The sequence below is a fragment of the Pipistrellus hanaki genome, assembly GCF_964339955.1.
Source record: "Pipistrellus hanaki genome assembly, chromosome: 6".
NCBI classification, from domain to species: Eukaryota; Metazoa; Chordata; class Mammalia; order Chiroptera; family Vespertilionidae; genus Pipistrellus; species Pipistrellus hanaki.
In genome coordinates, this window is record NC_140508.1 from 6024330 (window position 1) to 6045792 (window position 21463).

General features: G+C 68.4%; 2 protein-coding genes across 2 annotated transcripts; one reads left to right on the forward strand and one right to left on the reverse strand.

Moving 5' to 3' along the window:
• The first annotated feature begins 2450 nt into the window (after positions 1 to 2450).
• FNDC11 (fibronectin type III domain containing 11) lies at positions 2451 to 5577 on the forward strand. The gene is made up of 2 exons (XM_084888966.1): positions 2451 to 2750; positions 4439 to 5577. The coding sequence occupies exon 2, from the start codon at positions 4442 to 4444 to the stop codon at positions 5420 to 5422; it is 981 nt and encodes a 326-aa protein (XP_084745092.1). The 5' UTR covers positions 2451 to 2750; positions 4439 to 4441; the 3' UTR covers positions 5423 to 5577.
• Positions 5578 to 7467: 1890 nt separating this feature from the next.
• On the reverse strand, positions 7468 to 20740 carry HELZ2 (helicase with zinc finger 2). The gene is made up of 20 exons (XM_084887366.1): positions 20660 to 20740; positions 18797 to 19882; positions 18335 to 18518; positions 18150 to 18257; positions 17287 to 17798; positions 16565 to 17206; positions 15204 to 15987; positions 14980 to 15055; positions 11108 to 14903; positions 10787 to 10947; positions 10571 to 10702; positions 10346 to 10504; positions 10126 to 10273; positions 9886 to 10002; positions 9627 to 9819; positions 9385 to 9519; positions 9082 to 9300; positions 8801 to 8957; positions 8561 to 8728; positions 7468 to 8469 (listed from the first exon to the last, which is right to left on the reverse strand). The coding sequence occupies exons 2-20, from the start codon at positions 19810 to 19812 to the stop codon at positions 8345 to 8347; spliced, it is 8832 nt and encodes a 2943-aa protein (XP_084743492.1). The 5' UTR covers positions 19813 to 19882; positions 20660 to 20740; the 3' UTR covers positions 7468 to 8344.
• Positions 20741 to 21463: the final 723 nt, after the last annotated feature.

Below are 21463 nucleotides of genomic sequence, written 5' to 3' on the forward strand. Positions count from 1 at the left end.
TCACATTCCTTCGGGGCCAGGGCAGGCCAGGAGGGCCTCCTTGGTCCTCTGGGCTCACTCCCGCGCCTGCCCAGGCTCCGGTCAGCCCCCCAAAAAGCCCAGAGACCCCATGGTGGGCAGGGGTCTTCCTCCTACAGGCAAGGAAAACAGGTCCTGCCCTGGGACCCTTCAGTCCGCAGGCCGACATTCTTCTCAAGGTCCGAGCAGAGGCGTTTGCTAGCAGGAGCCTGTGCTGGAAGTGGGCACCCTCCCAGCTCCAAAGAGCCTGGCCCTTCTCAGTCTCCAGTGACCAGGCGGAGGCTCCTCCTCCTCGGCCAGGGCTCTGCAGGGAGCACCGCTGGCCCTGCACAGCACGGCCTTCCACCAGGCAGGCCCTCTGCTCCACCGTCGCCCTAAGGAGCGGGAGTGCTGGGTGGGGTGGGGTGGTGGGTGTGAGAGAGCAGAGGCCTCCACAACTCTGGATGTGGTCAGATGACGGGGTTCAAATCCTGCTCTCAGACTCACTAGCCACGGGCAAGGTACTGACCTCTCTGTGCCTTGATTTCCCCATCTGTAAGACACTGAGCTCACAGTGATGTAGTGAGCAGGGGCCTCTTGGCATGCAGGCTGAGGAGTCACCACCCTACAGGTTCATGTGTGTGGAGGACACATGATGGGGTGTCCGTGCACAAGTGCACTTCCCTCGCCAAGGCTGTGACCTTGAGACCCCCAGGCTCACCTCCCTCAGGGTCCAGGGTCGCTCTGCCAAGGGCAACACAGCTGGTGGCTGTGGAGTTGGGCGAGAGAGAAAACAGACGGGAACATCACTCAAAGAGGAAGAACCAAGTGGGGCTGCACGCCGCCTGCAGGGGGAGCTGGGCTGCACTGCAGGGAGCCACTCACACAGGGGCCTCAACCCAGATCAGGGGCGGCCAGGCCTGAGGGGCATGGGATGGGTCCCTGTGGGGCCACCCTGCCGTGATCATACACAGCTTCTGCAGGAAATGGGCAGCGGGGTCATGGAGTCTCTGTTACACTTACAGCTGGGTGTGATTTACAATGATCTCAAATTAAAAGCTTAGCCCGAGCCGGTTTGGCTCAGTGGATAGAGCTTCGGCCTGCGAATTAAAAGGGTCCCAGGTTTCATTCCGGTCAAGGGCATGTACCTGTTTGCAGGCACATCCCCAGTAGGGGGTGTGCAGAAAGCAGCTGATTGATGTTTGATGTTTGTCTCTCATGGATGTTTCTAACTCTATCCCTTTCCCTTCCTCTCTGTGAAAAATCAATAATATATATATATATTATATATATTTTTTAAAAGTTTAATGACAGCCAGAACCAGTTTGGCTCAGTGGATAGAGTGTTGGCCTGCAGACTAAAAGGTCCCAGGTTCGATTCTGGTTAAGGGCATGTACCTTGGTTGCGGGCACATCCCGGGGGGGGGGGGGGGGGGCGCGGCAGGAGGTGGCTGATCTATGTTTCTCTCTCATCGACGTTTTTAATTCTCTATCCCCCTCCCTTCCTCTCTGTAAAAAAATCAACAATAAAAAAAAAAAGTTTAATGACAAAAAATTAGCTTCGGAACAAGAAACAGAAAAAAAGGGGTGGAGCCAAAGAGGTGGCAGAGGTCCAGAATGGGCTGTGTGTGTCCCATCCTCTCTGTGGGTGGGCTGCAGGGCTGGGGTCTTTCTCCCCTCAATCTTCAGACAGCGCCCCCCTTCCAGACCATTCAGCCCTTGCCCCTCGGATCCCTGAGTCCCAGCAGCTCCTGTTGCTGAGGTAGAGCCCAGGGTGGACAAGGAGGGCAGACCAGGCCTCAGCACACCTCCTCGGACCTCCCCACCCCCGGGCCTGGGCTGAGAAGGGCTGATGGCAGCTCCCCGGGGAGACTCCTCCAGCGGAGAGGGTGCAGTGGGCGGGCTCTGCACAGAACAGGCTGGGAAGGGACTCGGCGGACATTCCATCCTGGAAGGCGCCCCACCACTGACCTCCCAGAGGAGCACAAGCATGGCTCAGGGTGTCCCTGCCTCTTCAGCCTCCCCACGGCGGGCCAGGGTGTCTTGGGAAGTCAGACCTACCACCACGGGGGGGACACCCAGGCTGGCTGAGGGTCCCAGAGGCCCTGAGCCCAGCTGGCCCCAGAGATGGGGCTCCAGAGGCTGAGAATACCTCTGAGGGGCCCCGGAAGCTGTGGAGACCCCGTCTGTCCAGACCAGCACCTTCCCCTGGGGGACCAGCACTGCCCACCTGCCAGCGCCCATGGCCCCGCCTCTGGCAACTCCACTGAGGAACCCCTGGAAGTCACCCACCGGCTGCAGGCCCCGGGGAGCCCCGCCCCGGGGAGCCCCGCCCCGGGGAGCCCCGCCCCGGGGAGCCCCGCCCCGGGGAGCCCCGCCCCGGGGAGCCCCGCCCCGGGGAGCCCCGCCCCGGGGAGCCCCGCCCCGGGGAGCCCCGCCCCGGGGAGCCCCGCCTGTGCCTGGGGCGGGCGGAGCGAGGCCGGCAGCTCCTCGGAAAGGACCCCACACCCGCGCTGCTCGGACATCGCCCAGAGGAGAGAGCAAAGCCACCACAGTCCCTCCGGGCCGCGGGGGGCGCTCCGGGTCAGACAGGTCTCCCCTCTAAGCCCTGGGCTCCGCCCCCCCGCCCCCACTCCCCGCGCCGCGGGGCGTCACAAAGACCCACGATCCCCATGGCAACCGCTGGTTGCCACGGTGCGAAACTGGACGCCCGGCTCTGCGCACAGTCAGCCGCACGGAGCTCCGGGAGGCAGGGCAAGTGGGCACCGGGCTGGAGGAGGGGTGGGCGGGAGGCAGGGGACGTGGGAAGGCGGAGGTGGGCAGGTCCCAGGGGGGTGGCGGGAGGGCATTGCTTGGGGAGAGGGTCGGGAGAAGGAGGGGTGGAGGAGGCCGGCCAGGACTCCAGGTGACCCCTCCTGGGCGTTTACACCGACCCATCTTGGTTTTCACCTGGGAGGCTGTTGGCGATGGGGAACATCCCCGACCCATAGCCAGATCCAGGGGCAAGAGTTCCCTCCAGAGGCCAGAGCAGGACTTAGGCCAAGTCCTGGGATTGGGCTCAGCTGGCACCTCAGCCCCACAGCCTCTGTGGTGCCCAGGCCTCCTCTGGCTCCTCTGCCCCGGGAAGGGCAAGGACCTTACCCTGCCACTTGGTGGTTTCTTGGGCAAGTCACTGCAGCTACTGGGCCCTGCACTCCTGGCCTTTGGCTGCTGGGACAACCAGAGCTTCCCCAGGGGCAGGCCGGGGCTCGGGGGCGGCTGGGACCTGGGACAGCAGCCGGGATGCTGGCTCCTCCAGGGAGCCCCCGCTTGCAGGGAGTAGTCTCCTCACTGTGGCTGCGTCCGGTGTGGGAGCACTGACACCCAGAGCTGGAAACCTGAGGGAGTTTTGGCCCCAAAGGAGCTCCAGGCTGGGGGCCATGGCTGGCCTTACCCTGGAGTGAGAGCCAGTTGCAAAGCACTTACGCTCGGCGCCCACCTGTAAGAGGGAGTGTCCGACTCAGCCTCTGGGCCTTTCCCAGGGAGCCAGTGGCTCTTTTAGGCCCTGGTGGCCCGAGGACACCCAGGGCCCGGGAGCTGGGAGCTAGCAGGGTCAGTCCTCGGGATGGGGAATAACCCTACTCCCAGCTGGCCTTGGTCCCCCCGGGCTGTCCTGGGGTGAGCCTGGCCCCCTGCTGGCACCGGCAGTGAGGTGTGGAGGGTCTGCAGGGCAGTGGTGTCCCAAGGGGAGTCCGGTGCTGCTCAGACAGGACCACACTGAGTCTCCGTGGCCCCGAGGAGCACTGTAACCCCATTTCAAACGAGGGCCCGAAACCTTTGTCAGGTGCACAGCTGGGCCGTGGCCGAGGTTTTTGCTCAAGTCATTCTGGCCCCAGAGCCCAGCCCCAGTCTTAGCCCTGCCCTGCGTCCTCACAACCAATCATCAGTAGTGTTTGCCGCTAAATACCTACTTATTTAAAAAAATTATTTCTTATTGATTCCAAAGAGGAAGAGAGATAGAGCCATCAATGATGAGAATCATTGATTGGCTGCCTCCTGGGGATAGAGTCCGCAACCCAGTCATGTGCCCTTCAGTCTGTAGGCTGACGCTCTATCCACTGAGCCTAACCAGCGAGGGCTCTAAATGCCTACTTTTAATGACTCTGCCCACCCGGCCCTCCGGGCAGCTTCTTGTAGAGAAAGGTGCTCCCCACAAGGTCCTCCCTCCAGGAAGGACAGAGGGCTCGTGTGGGGGTAAATGGGCCCGAATCTCTCTCCCTCTCTCTCTCTCACACGCACACACACACGCACACACACACACACGCACACACACAAAAGCATACACACACACACGCATGCACGCACGCACACACGCACACACACACGGCCCCAAGTGAGCCCAGGTAGGCACAGAGGCCTGCCTGGCTGCCCCCACTCATGCCTCACCCTGCATCTCCCTCCAGACAATGAGCTTCCAGGTGACAGGCCTGGGCCTGGACAAGATGAAGCTGGACAGTCCCCAGTCCTTCCTGGACCAGGAGGAGGTGGAGGAGGCTGAGGACCGGCAGCTGCTGGAGCCGGAGGCTTGGAGGACCTACACAGCACGCCGCAACGCGCTGCGGGAGTTCCTGACCTGCGACCTGAGCGCCCACCTGCTGAAGCGCCACCACGCCCGCATGGAGCTGCTGAGGAAGTGCTCCTACCACATCGAGATCCTGCCCAAGCACCTGGCCCTGGGCGACCAGAACCCGCTGGTGCTGCCCAGCACCATGTTCCAGCTCATCGACCCCTGGAAGTTCCAGCGCATGAAGAAGGTGGGCACCGCGCAGACCAAGATCCAGCTCCTGCTGCTCGGAGACCTGCTGGAGCAGCTGGACCGCGGCCGGGCCCAGCTGGATGCCCTGCTCGAGTCGCCCGACCCGCGGCCCTTCCTGGCAGGGTGGGCGCTGGTAGAACAGCGGCTGGCAGACCTGGCGGCCGTCATGGACAACTTCCTGGCCATGATGGTGCCGGGGCGCCTGCACATCAAGCACCGCCTGGTATCTGACGTCGGCGCCACCAAGATCCCGCACATCCGGCTCATGCTCAGCACCAAGATGCCCGTCATGTTCGACCGCAAGGAGTCGGTGGCCCACCAGGACTGGGTGGCCCTGCGCTGGTTCGTCACCATCCAGCCCGCGGTGCCGGAGCAGTTCGAGCTGCGCTTCAAGCTGCTGGACCCACGGACACAGCAGGAGTACCTGCAGCGCGGCATCATCCCCGTGGCCGCCTGCACCTTCAACGTCCACAACCTGCTGCCCAACCGCGTCTACAAGTTCACCGTCAAGAGGGCGGAGAGCTACACGCTGGTCTACGAGCCCTGGCGGGACAGCCTCACTCTGCAGACCAGGCGGGGGCTGCCCGAAGGGCCGCGCCCCCGGCGGCTGGGCAAGCCGGGCTGCCCCTGACCGCAGCTTCCAGAGATGGTTTTCTAGTATTTATCCACTAATAAAGAGGAGTATAATGCACACACAGCTGAAGAAGCACACTGCTTACGTCCTGCGGGCAGCGGCAGCCCATGGTGTTTTTCCTGACTTGGCCCAGCACTCCCACGAGCCCAGGCCCCGCAGCTCCTGCTCTGTCTAGGGGGGGGGGGGGGGGGGGGCTCAGGCTGGACCTTCCTGGACGGCTGGTCCCAGAGCAAGAAGCGTCAGCCCTGGCACCAGGATGCCACCTCCAGCATGACAGCTGCCCCAGGGCTCGGCCACGCCAGCCCCAGCCCCTCCCCGTGACCACGCCTCTCCTCCCTCTTAGGCCCGGTTCCCCAAGGGGGCAGTCCCCCAGGTCCTGCCCGACTCCTCAGGGGCGGTCAGGGCCCATCACTCTCTCCCCGGCTTTATCAGGATCAGAGTGCCTGAGGCCAAAAGGACATTTTATTTTTAAAATGACAATAAAAGTCTTATCTTTCCCCAAAATGGAGCTGAAGTTCATCAGCACCCCATCCTGAGGTGGGTGAGGTCCCAGGAAAGGGCGCCTGGCAGGAGGCACCCCCAACACACAGGCCAGCATAAGCTACTCCTGGGTGTGGTCCTCCCTCCAGCCACTGCCCCTCCCTCCAGCTCCTGCTGCCCAGCCCCCTGTGGGTGAGCACCCTGATGTGGCCTTGATAGTCTGCCCTTGCCCTGCAGTGTGGTCCTGTGACCCCGTGCGCCCGGAGTGCCCCTCCCCGTACGCACCTCACTCTGACAGGTAATGTGGACCTCAGTGCCCACCTGCTCCTGCGGCTTGGACACCAGCTCCAGGAGGGACAGCCTTGTCCCCCGGTAGTGGCTGAGGAGGATGGTCAGCACACCAACCAGGTGATCCTTAGAGAATCGTGTGATCAGGGATGATCAGAAACAGCCCCTCTCCCACTGACGGAGAAGCGGTGAAGGGGGTCCCCAACTCTGCCGGAAAAGCCCCAGCACCGCTCCCCACGTGGACAGGGTGCTCCCAGGCAGGCAGGGATTCAGGCATGGTGCTCTCCTGAATGTACTGCAGGGGTCAAAGGGCCAAGCCTCGAGCTCCTCAGAAACAGAGGGAGCAGGGGTAAAAGCAGGCCCGGGCAGGGATTGGGGTTTGTGCTGAGTCATACCAGTCCGACAGAGGGCCCGGCTGGAGTGGGGTTCACCAAGGGAGGTGCAGAGGGCATGCCGGCTCATTCTGCGTCTCCTGCTGGCGCCCTCACCCAGAGCCTTAGGTCCCGCTCTGTAAGCAGCTCTGCTGCACCTACTAAGTGCAGCCCTGAGGCCAGATGCTGGTCTGTGCCCGACTCGCCTCCAGCCCAGCTCTGCCCTGTAGTTGCCTCCCGCACCCCCAACCCCCTGATTACTGCAGCACTTGGGGTTTCAATGCCTCTTCCTCCTGGAAGCCCTCCCAGACTCAGGTTGGTGAGGTCTTAACTCCCTGCCTCAGGCACTTTCCTCTCTCCTTGGCGCTTTCACAGATGCTGTCAGTATCTCAGCTGGTGGCCCCATGGAGCAGGCCTCTTCCAGGTGGCCATCGGCTCCCTTTGGGCTCACAGCCAACACACGGCACACAGAGGCCTGCTGTGTCTCGGTCTCTCTGTGACCTCCTGACCTATCCACCACCCCTGCTACGACTCAAGAGGCCAGGCCTGGCCCCCCTTCCTCTTCCTGAGCTGCTCTACGGGAGACCGGGGCTCACACACCCGGAATGAACAGCCCAGGCCAGTCCCCAGGGGCCATGCGCTGCCCAAGGTCCTGGCGGCACAGGGCCCGCCGGAGGCGTGGGGACTTCAGACTGTGGGGCCTGAGACCAGAGTTCAGAGGGCGGGGCGCACCTGCCACACCTGAACACATGCTGTGGCCTCGTCCCCGCCGGCCTCCAGCTCCCTGGTCCTGGCAGAGGACCTGCATCCCGCCCTTCTGCACCAGGACCTGCCACATGCCGGACAGCCTACAGCCCCTCTGCCACCTCTGTGCCCCCAGACAGGCCTCAAAACACCCAGAGGTGAGAAAGCAGAGTGGCCTTTATAACAAAATTAATGTTCAATCATATAATAGTCCAAGAAAAGATACAAAATTGGAATGTAGAGATTTGATTTGTAGAAAACTTCAGGACAGACACAGACCCATCCCTGCGGGCCCTGCAGCAAGGCCACAGGGCTGCGCTCCTCGGGCACACAATGCTTTGCAGCCCCAGCCCACGGGGCCATCGCCCCTGAGCCCCAGGTCGGAGCTGCCTGGGGCGGGTTTGGTGCGGGACAGAGGCTTCCAGAGAAGGCAGGACTCAAAGCCCTCCGGACATACTGGGCAGGCAGGCTGTCCTGACCTGGCCACGTGGAGTGGGGGGAGTGGGGGCGGGAGCTTCCCAGGAGCCTCCCTGGCAGCCCCGCCCACAGCCCTTGGGAGCACTGCGGTGGGAGGGAGGTCCCGGGAGATGGCCTCAGGGAGGGCCGTGGGTGCAGGGAAGCCTCTCCGCCCTGAGTTTGGGTTTACTTAAAAGTAGAAAATGAAGCTGAGCTCCATGGCCGCCCCGTGTGGCTTCCACAGACCAAAGAGCTGGCATCGCCTTCTGGGCCCCAGACCTTCCCAGGGGCCCCACACCGGCACCACAGTAGCAGCAGATGCAGGTCAGCCCCCGGGAGCAAGAGCCCGGACCGCCTCTTTCCCCTCGAGTCCATGCTCCCCCGGGACAAGGCCAGACTCCAGAAGGTGCTGACGTGCACGCCACGCCCAGCCAGGGGCGGGGGCCAGGCCGAGCGGCCATGGCTCCTGAAGAAGGCACGTGGGATTCCGCGGAGCGGGCCAAGGCAGCCGGCGGGGAGGGCTGGGCCTCTTCCTAGCTGGCTGGCCAGCTTGAGGGCGGTGGACGGCTGGGTGGGCCCCTCAGACAAGCGCTGCTGGCCTCCTCCGGACCCGCACCTGGCCGGCGGGGACCAGGCTCCCCTGGGCCTCACAGAAGTCCAGGAGTCTGCGCCACAGAGGGCAGCATCGCAGCAGGAGGTGGTCTCCTGCGAGAGGGCGGAGTCAGCACGGCCCCCGCCCCCCCCCCCCCCCCCCCGGCAGCAGCCACGCCCAGCACCCAGCCCCCCGAGCTCTCACCGATGAGGCAGAGCCCCTCCTGGGCCCGGGTGAGGGCCACGTTCACTTGGTTGGGGTCCACGACGAAGCCCAGGAACCGCTTCAGCCAGCTCTTGGTCGGCCGCTGGTCCACGTCGCCCTCCGGGCAGGAGCGCACGGTGCTCACCAGCACGTAGCGCCACTCGCTCCCTGGGGAAGGGCACAGTGAGGCCACGTCCTGCCCGGAGGCCCAGGAGCCCTGCCCAGGCCGCCCCGCCTCACCCTGGCTCTTGGTGATGGAGCACACGGCCACGCCGGTGACACCCTGACGCAGGAGGCCCTTGCTGATCTCGGCAGCCTGCGCGTTGTAGGGCGTGAGGATGGCAATGTCCTTGGGGCTCACTGTGCCGCCCAGGGTCAGCTGCTTGGCGATGCGAACCTGGAGGACCGAGGGTGCCAGTGGAGCAGGCTGGTGCCTCCCCCTGGGCCCCGCCTGTCTCCTCAGCTCCTCTGCCTCCTCCTCCAGGAAGCCCTCCTGACCAAGGGCACCGCCTGACACTCACCACCTCGGCCACCTCCTCCAGGTTGGCCTTGGAGTTCTCGTTCCCTTCATCCGTGGACACCAACAGGCTCTGCTCGTGACCCTGCACGTGGCCAAAGATGACAGGGCAGCTCTCCTTGTCTGTGTGGCCCAGCATGCTGGGCGGCCGCCGCAGGCCCGGCCAGGTCTTCAGCCTCTTCTGGTAGAACTCCATGGAGGGGAAGCTGCAGATGCCCTCGTGCTGCGGGAAGAACGTGAGCCAGGGACAGGCTGCCGCGCCCCCCTGGGTCCCAGGAGAGGCCGGTGAGCAGGCGCGGCGGCTCACCATGCGGTATTGCGTGTCCAGCAGGAAGGCGTCCCTGTGGTACCTCTCGAAGAGAGACCGGTCCAGCCCCAGGCTCAGCAGCTGCTCGTTCTTGACCACGGGCCGCAGCTGCTTGTGGTCCCCGAGAAGCACCACCTGGAGGACGGGGGCGGTTCTGACCCCGACCCAGAGGCAGCAGCGCGTCCGCGGCTACCCGCCTCACTGCCCTCCCCGCGCGCCCCGTCTGCATCCCCGCGGCTCACCTTCTCGGTGTGGGAGAAGCTCACCAGGGGGATGAGGGTCTCGGGCTCCGTGGCCATGCCTGCCTCGTCCACCAAGATCTGCCGGACGTTCAGGTTCTTGAGGCTGGCCGAGGCCGCGCTCGAGCAGGTGCAGAGGATGACGCGGTGGCGGTCCAGCTCGAACTTCTTCGCCTTCCCCAGGATCCTCTTATACCTGCGGGGACGCTGCGGGTCACCCGGGGCCCACGCCGGGAGACCACTCCACCGCCCCGCTGCTTACCTGGCGAGGTCCTCCTCGGGGAGCACCTCCCCCCTCTGCAGCTGGGCGTCAAAGTCCTTGATGGAGGGCGCGAAGGGGTTGGAGGACTGCCGGATCCGGTGGTGCAGCGTGATGGTCCTGGCGGGAGAACCCCGTGAAGCCCCGTGTTGCCCACTGCCCAAGGCAGGACCATGAGCCTGCAAGGGCCTCTCCCTCCACCAGAGGCAGACAGACAGACAGACAGACACCGAGAGGCGACACCTGAGGCTCTGGTTGGGCTTCCCCTCCCGAGGGGTCTTCCTGGCCGGGCCCCGGCTGCTCACGCCCGGCACCGGGAAATCGGTGGCTTCCGCCTGCTCGCTGTACACACGGAGGGGCTTCAGCTCGGCCCTTCTGCTCAGGAGCATTCCTGGGGGCGGTACGGGCGTGAGCGACTGACCGGGCCGCCATCCCGGCACAGCCCGTGGCCGACCCAGCGCACCTGCCACCACGTCCACCGACTTGTTGGAGGGGCCACAGTACAAGATGCAGGGCCCCCGCTGCTTCTCGGGGCAGGGCGAGCTCCAGGCCGGCTCCAGCTCCTCGTTCAGCTTGTAAAACCAGAACACGATGTGGAAGCCCACCACGGTCTTCCCGGTGCCTGTGGGCAGAGGGCGGTGAGCCGAGCGCCACGGCGGCCGGCTCCTCCCCCCAGGGCGGGCCCCACCTGGCGGGCCCTGGATGACGGTGAACTGCTTCTGCAGGGCCTCCCGGACCGCCGCGTTCTGGCTGGGGTTCAGCTTGTGGCGGCCTCCGGGGATGTCAAAGGCCGGTCGCTCCAGAAACCTGTTGGGGATTCCTGAGGGAGGAGCCAGGCCCCTGAGCTCCGGTGCAGGGCGGCTGGGGCAGGAGGAAGGGCAGGAAAGCCGGGGGCCCCACCTACCTCTGCGGAGGGGCTGCTGGCCAGGAAGGTGCCGGGGCGGGTGGCGGGGCGGGTGGCGGGGCAGGTGGCGGGGCAGGGGGGTGGGGATGGGGTTGCCCAGGGCGATGTTGATGACCAGCTGGGACGCGCTCTTCAGCCCACGCACGGCTTCCTCCTTGCGGCTGGGGCATGTGGGGCGGAGACGGACACTGGAGCTTCAACTGGCTTCTCCCGGGGGGACCTGGGCCCCACAGCCCCCCTCCCAGAAGAGGAAGTCCAAGGAGGGTCACCCCTCCCGCCCACCGGCCTCTCCTGGCCTCTGGCCCCGGGGAAGCCACTCACAGGTCAGGCAGCTGCTTTGGTAGCACCTCAATGGTGAAGGGGGCGCCGGGCCGCAGCACCGCTTCCGGAACCTTCTCCATGGCCATGTGGTGGATGAAGAAGTGCACCTGCTTGTCAGCCTCTTGCCGGTCGGCCCGGCCCTCTGGGTTTATGTCCCAGTCCTCCGTCAGCCCGTGGGCCACCCAGGTGTAGGTGTCCGGGTCGATGCTCAGGGTGGGGCCCAGCTGGCCAGGGCTGGCTTCGGGGGCCGGCACCCCGGCATCGGGTGCCCGGAGCCCCTCAAGCCGGATGCAGAGGTAGCAGTGCTCGAAGCTGATGTCGATGCTGTGCTCCCGGAGGAAGGCGGCCTCCAGGCAGAAGCTGCCCTGGAGCTGCCCCTGCCCCGTCCGCTCCCTGTCCCAGGTGATGCGCACGTGCTGCAGCGTGATGGCGTCGCTCTCGGCCACGGCGCTGGTGGCCGACTCCAGGGAGCAGAACGGCTCCCACAGGAGGCAGTAGTCCTCCACGCTGCGGCTGCGGTCCCGCCAGGCCTGCGGCACGTGGCCCGAGAAGCAGTCGCCCGCTCTCTCCACGTGCTCCAGGCACAGGCTGAAGCCTGGGGCCACGAGCCACAGCTGCAGGGCCGGCGCCAGGATCCCCCGGTGCAGCGTGGCGCTGAGCTGCACCTTCAGCGTGTCCCCGCTGCCCAGCTCCCGGGCCACCTCCACAAAGTGGCCACAGCGGCTGCGGGACACCCGCCCCAGCTCCCGCGGCGGCGGCCTGGCACCCTCGTGCTCCCGCACACGGGCAGCCGCCTCCGCCCAGCGCTGCTCCTCCGCCAGCTCCAGCAGCTGCTGCCACAGGGCCGTGTCCACGGGCCGGGTGTAGGGGTCCAGCAGGGCGCCTGGCAGGGGGGGGCATGGCTCATTCGGCAGCACCGAGTAGACACGGCGTCGCCACTCAAGCCGCAGGCCCAGCCGGCTCAGCAGTTGGCGCGGGTGCTCAGCCAGCTGCAGGCAGCGGTAGTAAACGGGGCAGGGGTCAGGCAGGGTCTCCCGGTTGACCGGGAAGAGCAGCTTGAAGCAGCGGGCACCCAACTCCACATCCACCACGAAGCCCAGCTTCTGGCGCGGCTGGGCCTTGAGCTGCGTGGCCAGGTGCAGGCTGTAGGCCCGGCGCTGGTAGCTCTGGGCACGTGCGTGCTGGCGGCTGAAGTCTTGGCAGAGCCCGTTGATGTCTCTGGCAGAGTAGGCGGAGCCCCCATGGCCCAGTGCCAACAGGATCTGCCGCTGCAGCACCACGTCCAGATACCTGCGGATGGGCGAGGTGGCCCAGGTGTACCAGTCCACCTGCAGTGAGTAGTGACCGGCCGGCTGCCGCTCCCCCTGGCTGGAGCGGCCGAAGACGGAGCGGCCCAGGGCCTTGCGGAAGTCCAGGCCCGCGGCCGCCAGCGAGGGGTGCATGTCGTCCGTGGTGACGAGGTCGGCCAGCAGGCTGAAGTCCTGGGCCTGGGCGGCAAGCTGGACGTGCCTCCAGAGGGCAGCCAGCAGGTGGAGCTGCTTCGGGGGGGGGCCGCGCCCCTGCAGGTGATGTCTCAGGTGGAGCGACAGAGGCACCAGCTCTCTGTGCTTCTCGCTCACGGCGTCCAGCTGCTGGCTGCTGGGCGTGGGCTGCCAGCGCAGCGGCGTGGCCGTGCGGGTGCGCTCACTGCCCACCAGGAACTCGGCCGCCAGGCTGTTGAACTGGATCATGTACTCTTTGACCATGGCGTGGGCCGCCCGGAAGCCCAGCGCGCTGTCCTCGTCAGGCTGCTCGTAATGCCAGGCCGCCTGCAGGCGGCGGCGGCGCAGCACCCGGGCAAAGTGGCACGCGGCCAGGATGCAGGCGTCCACCGAGTCCAGGCGGGCGGGCAGCTCCGGGGCGGCCCCGGGCTGCGCCCTGATCACCTGCTCAGCCTCCTCGTAGGACAGCTGGCGGTCGGAGCGGATCACAGAGGGCGCAAAGCGCAGGCTCTTGAGCTGGTCGCTGCCCTTCTCGAAGGTGAGGAAGAGAGAGATGGCGAAGCGGTCCTTGCCTGGGAGGAGGCTGAGCACGTCCTGGCAGAGGCCAGCGGGCAGCATGGGCGTCGGCTCCCGGTCGGGGGCGTAGAACGCGGTGCCCCGTCTCCGGGCCTCCACGTCCAGCGCGCCGTCCCTGGGCAGGAAGCTGGCCACGTCGGCGATGTGCACGGCCACTTCGTACCGGGGGCCCAGGTCCCGCACGCCGAGGGCGTCGTCCAGGTTGCGGGCGCCCGGGGGGTCCACGGTGAAGGTCAGGAAGCTGCGGCAGTCGTCCCGGCAGCCCGGCGCCCGGCCCAGCTCTGCGCAGAGCTTCTGCGTCGCCTTGGAGACCGCCGCGGGATCCGCCGGGGGCTCGCGGAGGCCGTACTCCAGGTCCAGAATGCGGAGGCCCTGCTCCCAGGTGGTGGCCTCGGGCAGCACCTCCAGCACGATGCCCAGCGGGTAGTAGAAGCGCTCCCGCCAGACCACGATGCGCACCCAGAAGAGCTGGTGGCGCCGGGCCTGGGCCGTGAGCGGCTCGTAGCCCACCCTCTGCACGCGGCCCTGCAGGAAGCGGTGGACGGGCACCTGCAGGGGGTCCTTCAGGTCGGCCACGAAGATCTTGGTCACGGAGTTGTCCAGGGGGGTCATGATGCGCGGGTCCCACTCGTCCATGCGGCACACGAACACCAGGTCGCTGCGCCGCCTCTTCAGCACGCCCAGCACGCGGCCCTGCAGCCGCCCGGACGGGCCCCTCTCGCCGCCGCCGAGGACCCTGACCAGCACCTCGTCCCCGCTGAAGGCCATCCCGCAGTGCAGGCGGCCCCGGATCTGAATGGGGCCGGGCGCCGTGTCGTCCAGCGGCACGGCCGTGGCCCGCTCGAAGGTCTCCTGCACGAAGGCGCACCTGTGGTGCAGCTGGGGCTCCGAGCGCAGCAGCTTCCGCAGCGCGTCCGGCGGCAGGTTCACGTACTGCCGGGCCTGCTGTGGGGACGCCGGCCTGGCCATGGTGTCCAGCAGCCCGTCCTCCCGCACGGTCACCGTCACGTTCCGGCTCTCGTCCAGCAGCTCCTGCAGGATGGAGTCGTCGGCGCCGAGCTCCCCGTCGGAGGGCCAAAAGTCAGACTCGGGGTCCTCGGGGTCCTCGGGGTCCTCGCCCTCTGTGGCCGCCGGCCCTGCCACCACGTCCGCCGGGTTCCCTGGTGGCACTCCATCCCCACCTGCTGGGCACCACCTGGACGCAGACCCTGACGCTGTGTGCCCGGGCTCTGCGGGCTCTGCTGCTTGTGGGCCGTGCTCTGCGTTCTTTGTGGCCACGTCCCCAACCGCCGAGGTGCCGGCCGGGGACCCACCCTCCTCGGCCTCGGCCGCGGCCGCACGCTCTGTGGCCGGGGCTCCGGCCGCCCCCTCCACTAAGACCGTGTCCCCAGCCACCGCTGCCGCAGACCCCTCTGCCGGCGGGGCTGCGGGCCGCTGGCAGCGGGCCCAGCGCTGCCTCTGCACCACGGCCTGCTCGATGTGCTCCAGCGACAAGCCCTCGGGGCAGACGCTGCGATGCGCCACGCACTGGCGGATGAAGCTCTTCCAGAGCTTGCTGCAGGCCCCGAAGGAGCAGAGGGCCACCGCGTCCCCCACCGCCACCACCTGCGACTGGGCGCGGGTCATGATGGTGTTGAGCACGCGGGCGTCCGTGAAGAACTCCAGGGCAGGCGCGCCCGGGCTCTGCAGGCTCTGCTGGTTGTGGACCGTGCTCAGCACCACCACCCGGAACTCCCGGCCTGTGGGAGGGCACGGTCAGGCCGGGCTGGGCGGCAGCCCCGCCTCAGCCCGCCTCACCTTACCCTGACCACCCACCTGGCAGGATCTCAAAGCTGCCCACAGACACCTGGCCCAGGTCCCTCCGCCTCAGCTCCTGCCTCAGCACACTCACCTGGAGACACAACCGCATCAGCGGGCCCAGCGGCCCCGCCCGGCAGCGGGTGCCGAGCGCGGGGACTGGACTCCTCAGCCTCTGAGGAGGGGGCGCTGAGGCTGTGAAGACCACGGGGGAGGCCGCGTCCTGTGGGCAGCGGGCTTACCTGGGCGCCGTGGGACACCACGCAGATGTGCCTCTGCTCGCGGCCGCCCCAGCAGGGGGGCCAGGCGCTGTAGAACGCCTGCACCTGCTCGGCCACCTGGAGGACCTCGGCGGTGTTGAGCCAGGAAGTCAGGGACAGGTCACGCTCGGGGCTGCCCGCCACGTGGCAGAACATGAGCGGGTAGTGCCGGGGGTGGCGCGGGACCCTGCCGCGGGCGTGGATGGGCGTGCCCTTGGCCGTGTAGAAGTGGCGGGAGACGAAGGTGATGATGGCCTCCGTGGAGCGGTAGTTCTCGTGGAAGATGATGCGACTGCGCTGGGCAACCTCGTGCTCCTGCTGCTGGTAGAGCTGGAACAGGCGGTACAGCAGCGTGTGGCCGGCCGCCTGCGCCCGGGCCACGCTGAAGAGCCGGGGCGTGACCTGCATGTGGTCCCCGGCCAGCACCACGCGGGTGCCGGGCAGGGCGTAGCGCAGCGGGGTGAGCGCCTCGCACTCCAGCATCTGGGCGGCCTCGTCGATGAGGATGTGCGAGAAGAAGCCGGCGGGCACCCGGAGCTCGCGGGCCTGCGAGGTGGTGGCCACCACGACGCGGTGCCGCTCCAGCTCGGCGCGCGTGGGCGGCCGGAAGGCGCGGCGGTCCTCGGTCAGGCAGCAGTACTGCAGCGTGGCCGCGTCCGTCTGGCTCGGCGGGCGGTCCGTGTACATCACCCGCAGCGGCGTGGCCTCGGGGTGGCCGCTGCTCACGTAGCTGTGGAAGTGCTCCTGGATGTAGATGTCGGCCGCGCTGAGGGGGGAAGCGCACAAGGGGCCTCAACGGCTGTTTGCTAAAGTGCCTACTGTGCGCCGGCCCTGCCTGGATGCCAGGGCTTCGCGTGAAGCAGACTGGCCTGTGGCCTGTGGCCTGTGGCCCGTGGCCTGCCCTGACGGAGACTACAGTGGGCCTGGCCCAGAAAGTGCTGGTGGGCCCTGCCTTGCCCTACCCACCCCCACCCCCACTCCCGCATCCAGAGCCTCTGCAGGGGCACCCGCAGCCCACACCGACAGCAGACCGCCCCCCGGGCACCGGCACTGCCTGAGGCAGATGTCCCGTCCCTTTCAGCCCAGGACTGACGGTCTGCCGGGGAGAATCCCAAAGATGGAAGTGACTGGGACTCACCCACGGGAGCACCGGGCAGCCCCGCCCCGGCTCCACTCTGCCAATGGCCAGACTGCCCGGGCACACCGTCCGAGCCTCTCCAGCCTCCACGGAACTGGGCACCAGCACCAGCCCTAGGCTGGGCCCCCTTTTTCTCTTGGAGTCACAGCACCTCAGCAGCACTCACCGCCCGGCCAGCGGGGGCGGACCGCGGCTCTGGGCTCACCTGTTGGTGTGCGTGCAGATGAGCACCTTGGTGTGGGGCTGCCGGATGACCTCCAGGGCAGCCATGGCCAGCGTGTAGGTCTTGCCTGTGCCAAAGGGGCCGTAGATGAGCAGCGGGGCCACGGGCCGCGCGCCCCCGGGGCCGCTGCTGGCGATGAGCTCCACGGCCAGCCTCTGCTTGTGGTTGCCGTGCCAGGCGGGCGGGCTGGGGCGCAGGCGGGGCAGGGCGCAGGCCGGCAGGTCGGGCACCACCAGGCGCTCCTCGGGCAGCGCGTCCACCGCCTCGTGCCAGAGGCGGAAGGTCATCGGGTCGACCTGGAACTGCACCTCCAGCACGGGGCTGGCCCCGGGCTGCAGGCCCAGCGCCGCACAACAGTGGGCGGGGAGCAGCAGCCACCGCGCCTGCTCCAGGCTGGCCCGGGTCTCCAGCCGCACCTCGTACACCGTGCTGCCCGCGGAGGGCACGGGGGCCACGAGCGCCGTGCTGACCGCCCGGCCCAGCAGGAAGCCCTGGTCTGTGTCCGGCGTCAGGGAGGCGGGGATGGGGACCTCGGCGTAGAGGGCCCCCGGCGGCGGGAAGAGCATGCCCAGGGCTGGCGTCTGCAGTGAGGTTTTCAGGGACACGGGGCCCCGGAGGTTCAGCCTGGCGGGGAGGGTGTGTGTCAGCTGACCGGGGCCGCCTCCGCAGCCGGCCACGCCGCCCACGCGCGCCGCCCCACGCACTTGGCCACCAGCCGCTGCTGCGCGGCCTCCTCCTCGTAGAGGAACTGGTGCATCCTCTGCCGGTAGTTGGCGCAGGACAGCGGGGCCGGGGCCGGGCCGCCGCGGCGGAACTCCAGGGCCAGCGCCGGCGCCTTGTACTTGGCCAGCAAGGCCGCCTGCTCCGCCGTGCGCTCCACACCGGGAACCACGTGGCGGTTGCCAGTGTGCCAGCGCTCCAGCTCCTCGTGGGGGCAGGGTGCCGGCGGCGCCCCTGGGCGGTGCTCCCGGCCCAGCTGCAACTCCAGCCTCTGCAGCAGGGCCGGCCGGCGGCCGAAGTCGAAGACCACCCACTGCTCGAAGGCGCCGAAGGAGGTGCTCTGCACACACACGGCCACCTGGTACTCGGAGGGGCGGCCGGGCACCCGGAAGTGCTCCCCCTGGGCATACACCCGGCCCGGCGGGAGGCCGGGGGCCCCCAGCGAGAAGGCTGCTCCCGGCTCCTGCTTGAGCAGGGCCACGTGTTGCAACGGCTCCTGGGGAGAAACCGGATAGTGAGGTGGCCTGAGCTCTCCCACCCGCCAGGGCCCAGGCTGACACCGACCCCCGCCAGCGCTGCGCTTCCTGCTGTGGTCCCAGCCGGCCCAGCCGCCCCGGATGGCAGTGCCCTGCACGGTGGGTCACAGAAACTGCCCGGAGGGCCGTGCACGCTGAGCGAGGGAAGGCCGCGAGGGAGGCGCAGTCACGGTGGCCCAGCCCCTGGCTCTCTGTCAGGCACTCCCCCAAATATCCCCACGGCCCCGGGCAGACACCTCGCACACACGGGGAGCACAGGGCAGGGCAGTGGCTCCAGGCCCCGGCCGACTCGGGGCTATGCAGACCCTCACCTCAGAGCGGACGACGAATGTCCAGCTGTGTTGAGTCTTCCTCTCCTGGGCCTGATGCACCAGGGGCTGGTGGCAGGTGACGGACACACCATCGACCGTCTCAGCCAACTGCACGGGGAAGCCAGGCCATCAGCAGGTGGCCCTGCCCCCTGCCCGCCCTGGCCCCCTCACGAGGCCCCACTCACCACCAGGACCTCCCTGCTGCTGCTCTGGTACTCGGCCAGCAGCCGCTCTCGGTAGGACACCAGCCCCTCCTGCCAGGCCGCCTGCTCCCGCAGCTCCGCCGTCCGCACCCGCCGCGTCCACTCCTGCAGCTCCTGCTGCGAGTGTGCCTTGGTGCAGACGTCCCCATACTCACAGAGGCTGGGCCTGCGGGAGGGCAGCAGGCCGCGGTGAGACCGCTCGGCCTGAGAGGCTGCGTGGGGAGCAGGCGTGGACTCCGGGCTGGGGGAGAGCAGGGGCAGGGACCTCCTCCGACCTGTCCGCTACTGTGCCCGCAGGACAAGGCCGGCAGGAGCCACCTCCACGGGCCTCCCTGCCCACCCGAGGTGGACGAAGTGCCAGCCAGGCCCACGGAGGGCGCCAGGAGCTCCTGGTTCTGGCCGGAGGTGGGCCATCCCCGCCCCAAGCCCCGCCCACAGGCCTACCTGGGGCAGAGCTCAAAGGTGGAGAGGCCGGTGGGTGGGCTCCGGTACTCCCAGGCCTCGGCCTGGCCCTGGGCCACCATCTGCGCGTGCTCCTGGGAGGAGCAGTGGTTCTCGAAGGCCTCCTGGGAGCGGTAGGTGACCAGGCAGGCGTGGCAGTACAGCCGGGGCGCAGGCGGCTGGCGGGGGGGCACTGCGTGCCCGTCCCCCCCGGGGGCGGGGAGCGCGAGCAGGTCCCCCCGCTGGAGCCCACCCAGCTGCTCGGCCTCCCACACGGCCATCTCCACGGCACTGTGGGCGTACTGGCAGCGGGACGGCCCGTGCCGGCACGGCAGTCCGCGCCCCACGAACATGCAGTAGGCCAGCGGCTGGCGGTACTGGGGCTGCGGCCGCACCTCCACCACCTGCTGCTTGCGGCCCTCGGAGCTCACGTGGGTGAGCAGCGAGGGGCAGGCCCCGTGCCTGGGGCAGCGCCCCTGGGCGTCCACGGGGCTGAGGTGCGGCGGGCAGCGCCGGAAGCAGTGGCAGCAGTGCAGCTGGAAGCGGCCGCCGAACTCCTCGTGGATGGCGGCGGCCAGGCTGCGCGGCTCGCCCCGGGCCCCGCCGCCCCGCACGGCCGCCTTCAGCCACAGGCGGCGGAGCCCGTGCTCGCGCTCGAAGGTCCAGACCAGCGCCTCCTCGGGGCTGCGGGCGAAGGTGCACTGGTGCCGGTGCCGCCGGCAGCCCAGCCCGGGGCTGTAGTAGCGGCACACCTCGTAGCGAGCGGGCCGCGGGAAGCTGGGCCGCCGGTCCACCTTGCGCCAGACCCGGCTCTTGGCGGCGCGCTTGGCGCGGGCCAGCAGGATCTCGCAGGGGCATTGGTGCTCCAGCTGGCGCAGCAGGTAGGTGCTCTCGTTGAGGCGCTGGGTGCAGCGGGAGCAGCCCAGACACAGGTCCACCTGGGCGCACAGCCTGGCCAGGGAAGGCTCCTTGGTGGCCGTGGGGCCGGTGGGCAGCGGGCTGGCCCCCGGGGACACCATCCTGAGGCTGGCCTGGCCTGCGGGGTGGCGCTCGAGGCTCGGGCTCCGAGGTCCTCTGGGCCCCTGGCTCCTGAGAGTGTGGGGCAGGGGGAGCAAAGAGCCAGGTCAGGCTGGGGTCAGGGCTCGGACACACCCCTCCCCTCCGTGAGGTCCGGGGAGGGAGGCGGAGCCGGGGACTTGTGGGCAGGATGGGAGCAGAGGGTGGTGAGGCCCAAGGAAGCTGGGCCCACTGACCTTGACCCAGCCCCGACCCCCCTCTCTGAAGGGTCTCGGCCCTTCTCCGGAGCCAGCTGGCTGCGTCTGGGGACTTGCCCCCACGTGTGTCAGGAGGGGCCGGCCCCCTCCCCGGGGCAGAGCGAGTGGGGCGGGCGGCGGGGTTGCCGGGCAGCACAGTGGCATCGCCCAGAGGAGGGGGTTCCCCGGGTCCCTGGGGACAGAAAGGGGAACGGCTTCTGCAAACACGCCACCCGCAGAGCACCTCCCTGGGAAGCTGGGAGGAAGGTGGTCCCAGGAGGAAGTGGCAGCGGCCGGAGCCTGCCTGGTCCAAGGTCCCCGCAGAAGGGGCTGTGGAGACCCCAAACAGACGCATGTCCAGAAGCAGGGCCGCGGGGCGGTGAGGACGGAGCGAAGGGCTGGGAACTCGGAGTCCAGAGATCCCCTCCCCCAGGCGCGGGGACGAGGCTGCGCCACCGGGCGGGGGTCTCGGCAGAGCCCCCATCTCCACGGCGGCCTCGTCCGGGCGCCGGCCCCGCTGCCAGCACCCACCCCGGGGCCCCCACCCGGCGCCCCCACCCGGCGCCCCCCCGCAGGGAGCGGCCCGCAGGCAGACCCGCATCCCCGCACTCACCAGCCTCGGCCGCGCCCGCCGGGAGCCGGGATCACTTTCGATTCTGCCCCCAGGGTGACTCAAACCTCTCCCCGCGCCGCGGAGCGCGGAAATTACCTCACCGCCGCCCCGCCCCTCCAGCGCCGCCCGCCGCCCCGCCCGCCGCCCGCCCGGGATTCGAACCCTGGTCCGCAGGCTGCAGCCCCCGCCCCGAGTCCGGCGCCAGCGGGAGGGGCGCCCAGGGCTGGCTGGGCCGGTCGGGGTCCCCGCGGGAGGGGCCGATCGGGCAGTGCGGCCCCCACCCACGGCCCCAGCAGTCAGTGGGGTCAGGGGTCACCTTACTCCGCTGGGGGCTCCGTGGGGGCTCTTCCTGCCTGGGGGGCGCCGGTGTGCCCAGGCCCTGGGGATGCCCGCAGGGTGCCGGGCGGAGGCAGGAGCGCACCCCATCTGCTCGGCAGGAAGGGGAGCTCACTTGCATTTGACTCCCCACAACTTTCTGTGCAGGGCCCCCCTCGCCCACGTGAGAAGACGGAAAAGAGCGGGCAGCCCCATGTCTCCACCTTCACCAGGAGCAGGCCCCTTGAGAGCCGCATCCTGCACAGCGCCCTGAGCACGGGAGGCACGGGAGGCCGTGCTGCCTCCTGGCTCCGGGGGGCACTGTGGGAGCCGCCGCGGTGAGGACAACACTCCAGCAGCACCGGGAGGAGCCTCCCCGCCCTGCGGTGCTGTGCAGGCGGCCCCTTCAGACACCCCTCCCGCTTGGCTGCAGCCCAGGAGAGACCCAGCCTGAGGCAGCAGCCCAGCCTGAGGCAGCAGCCCACCCTG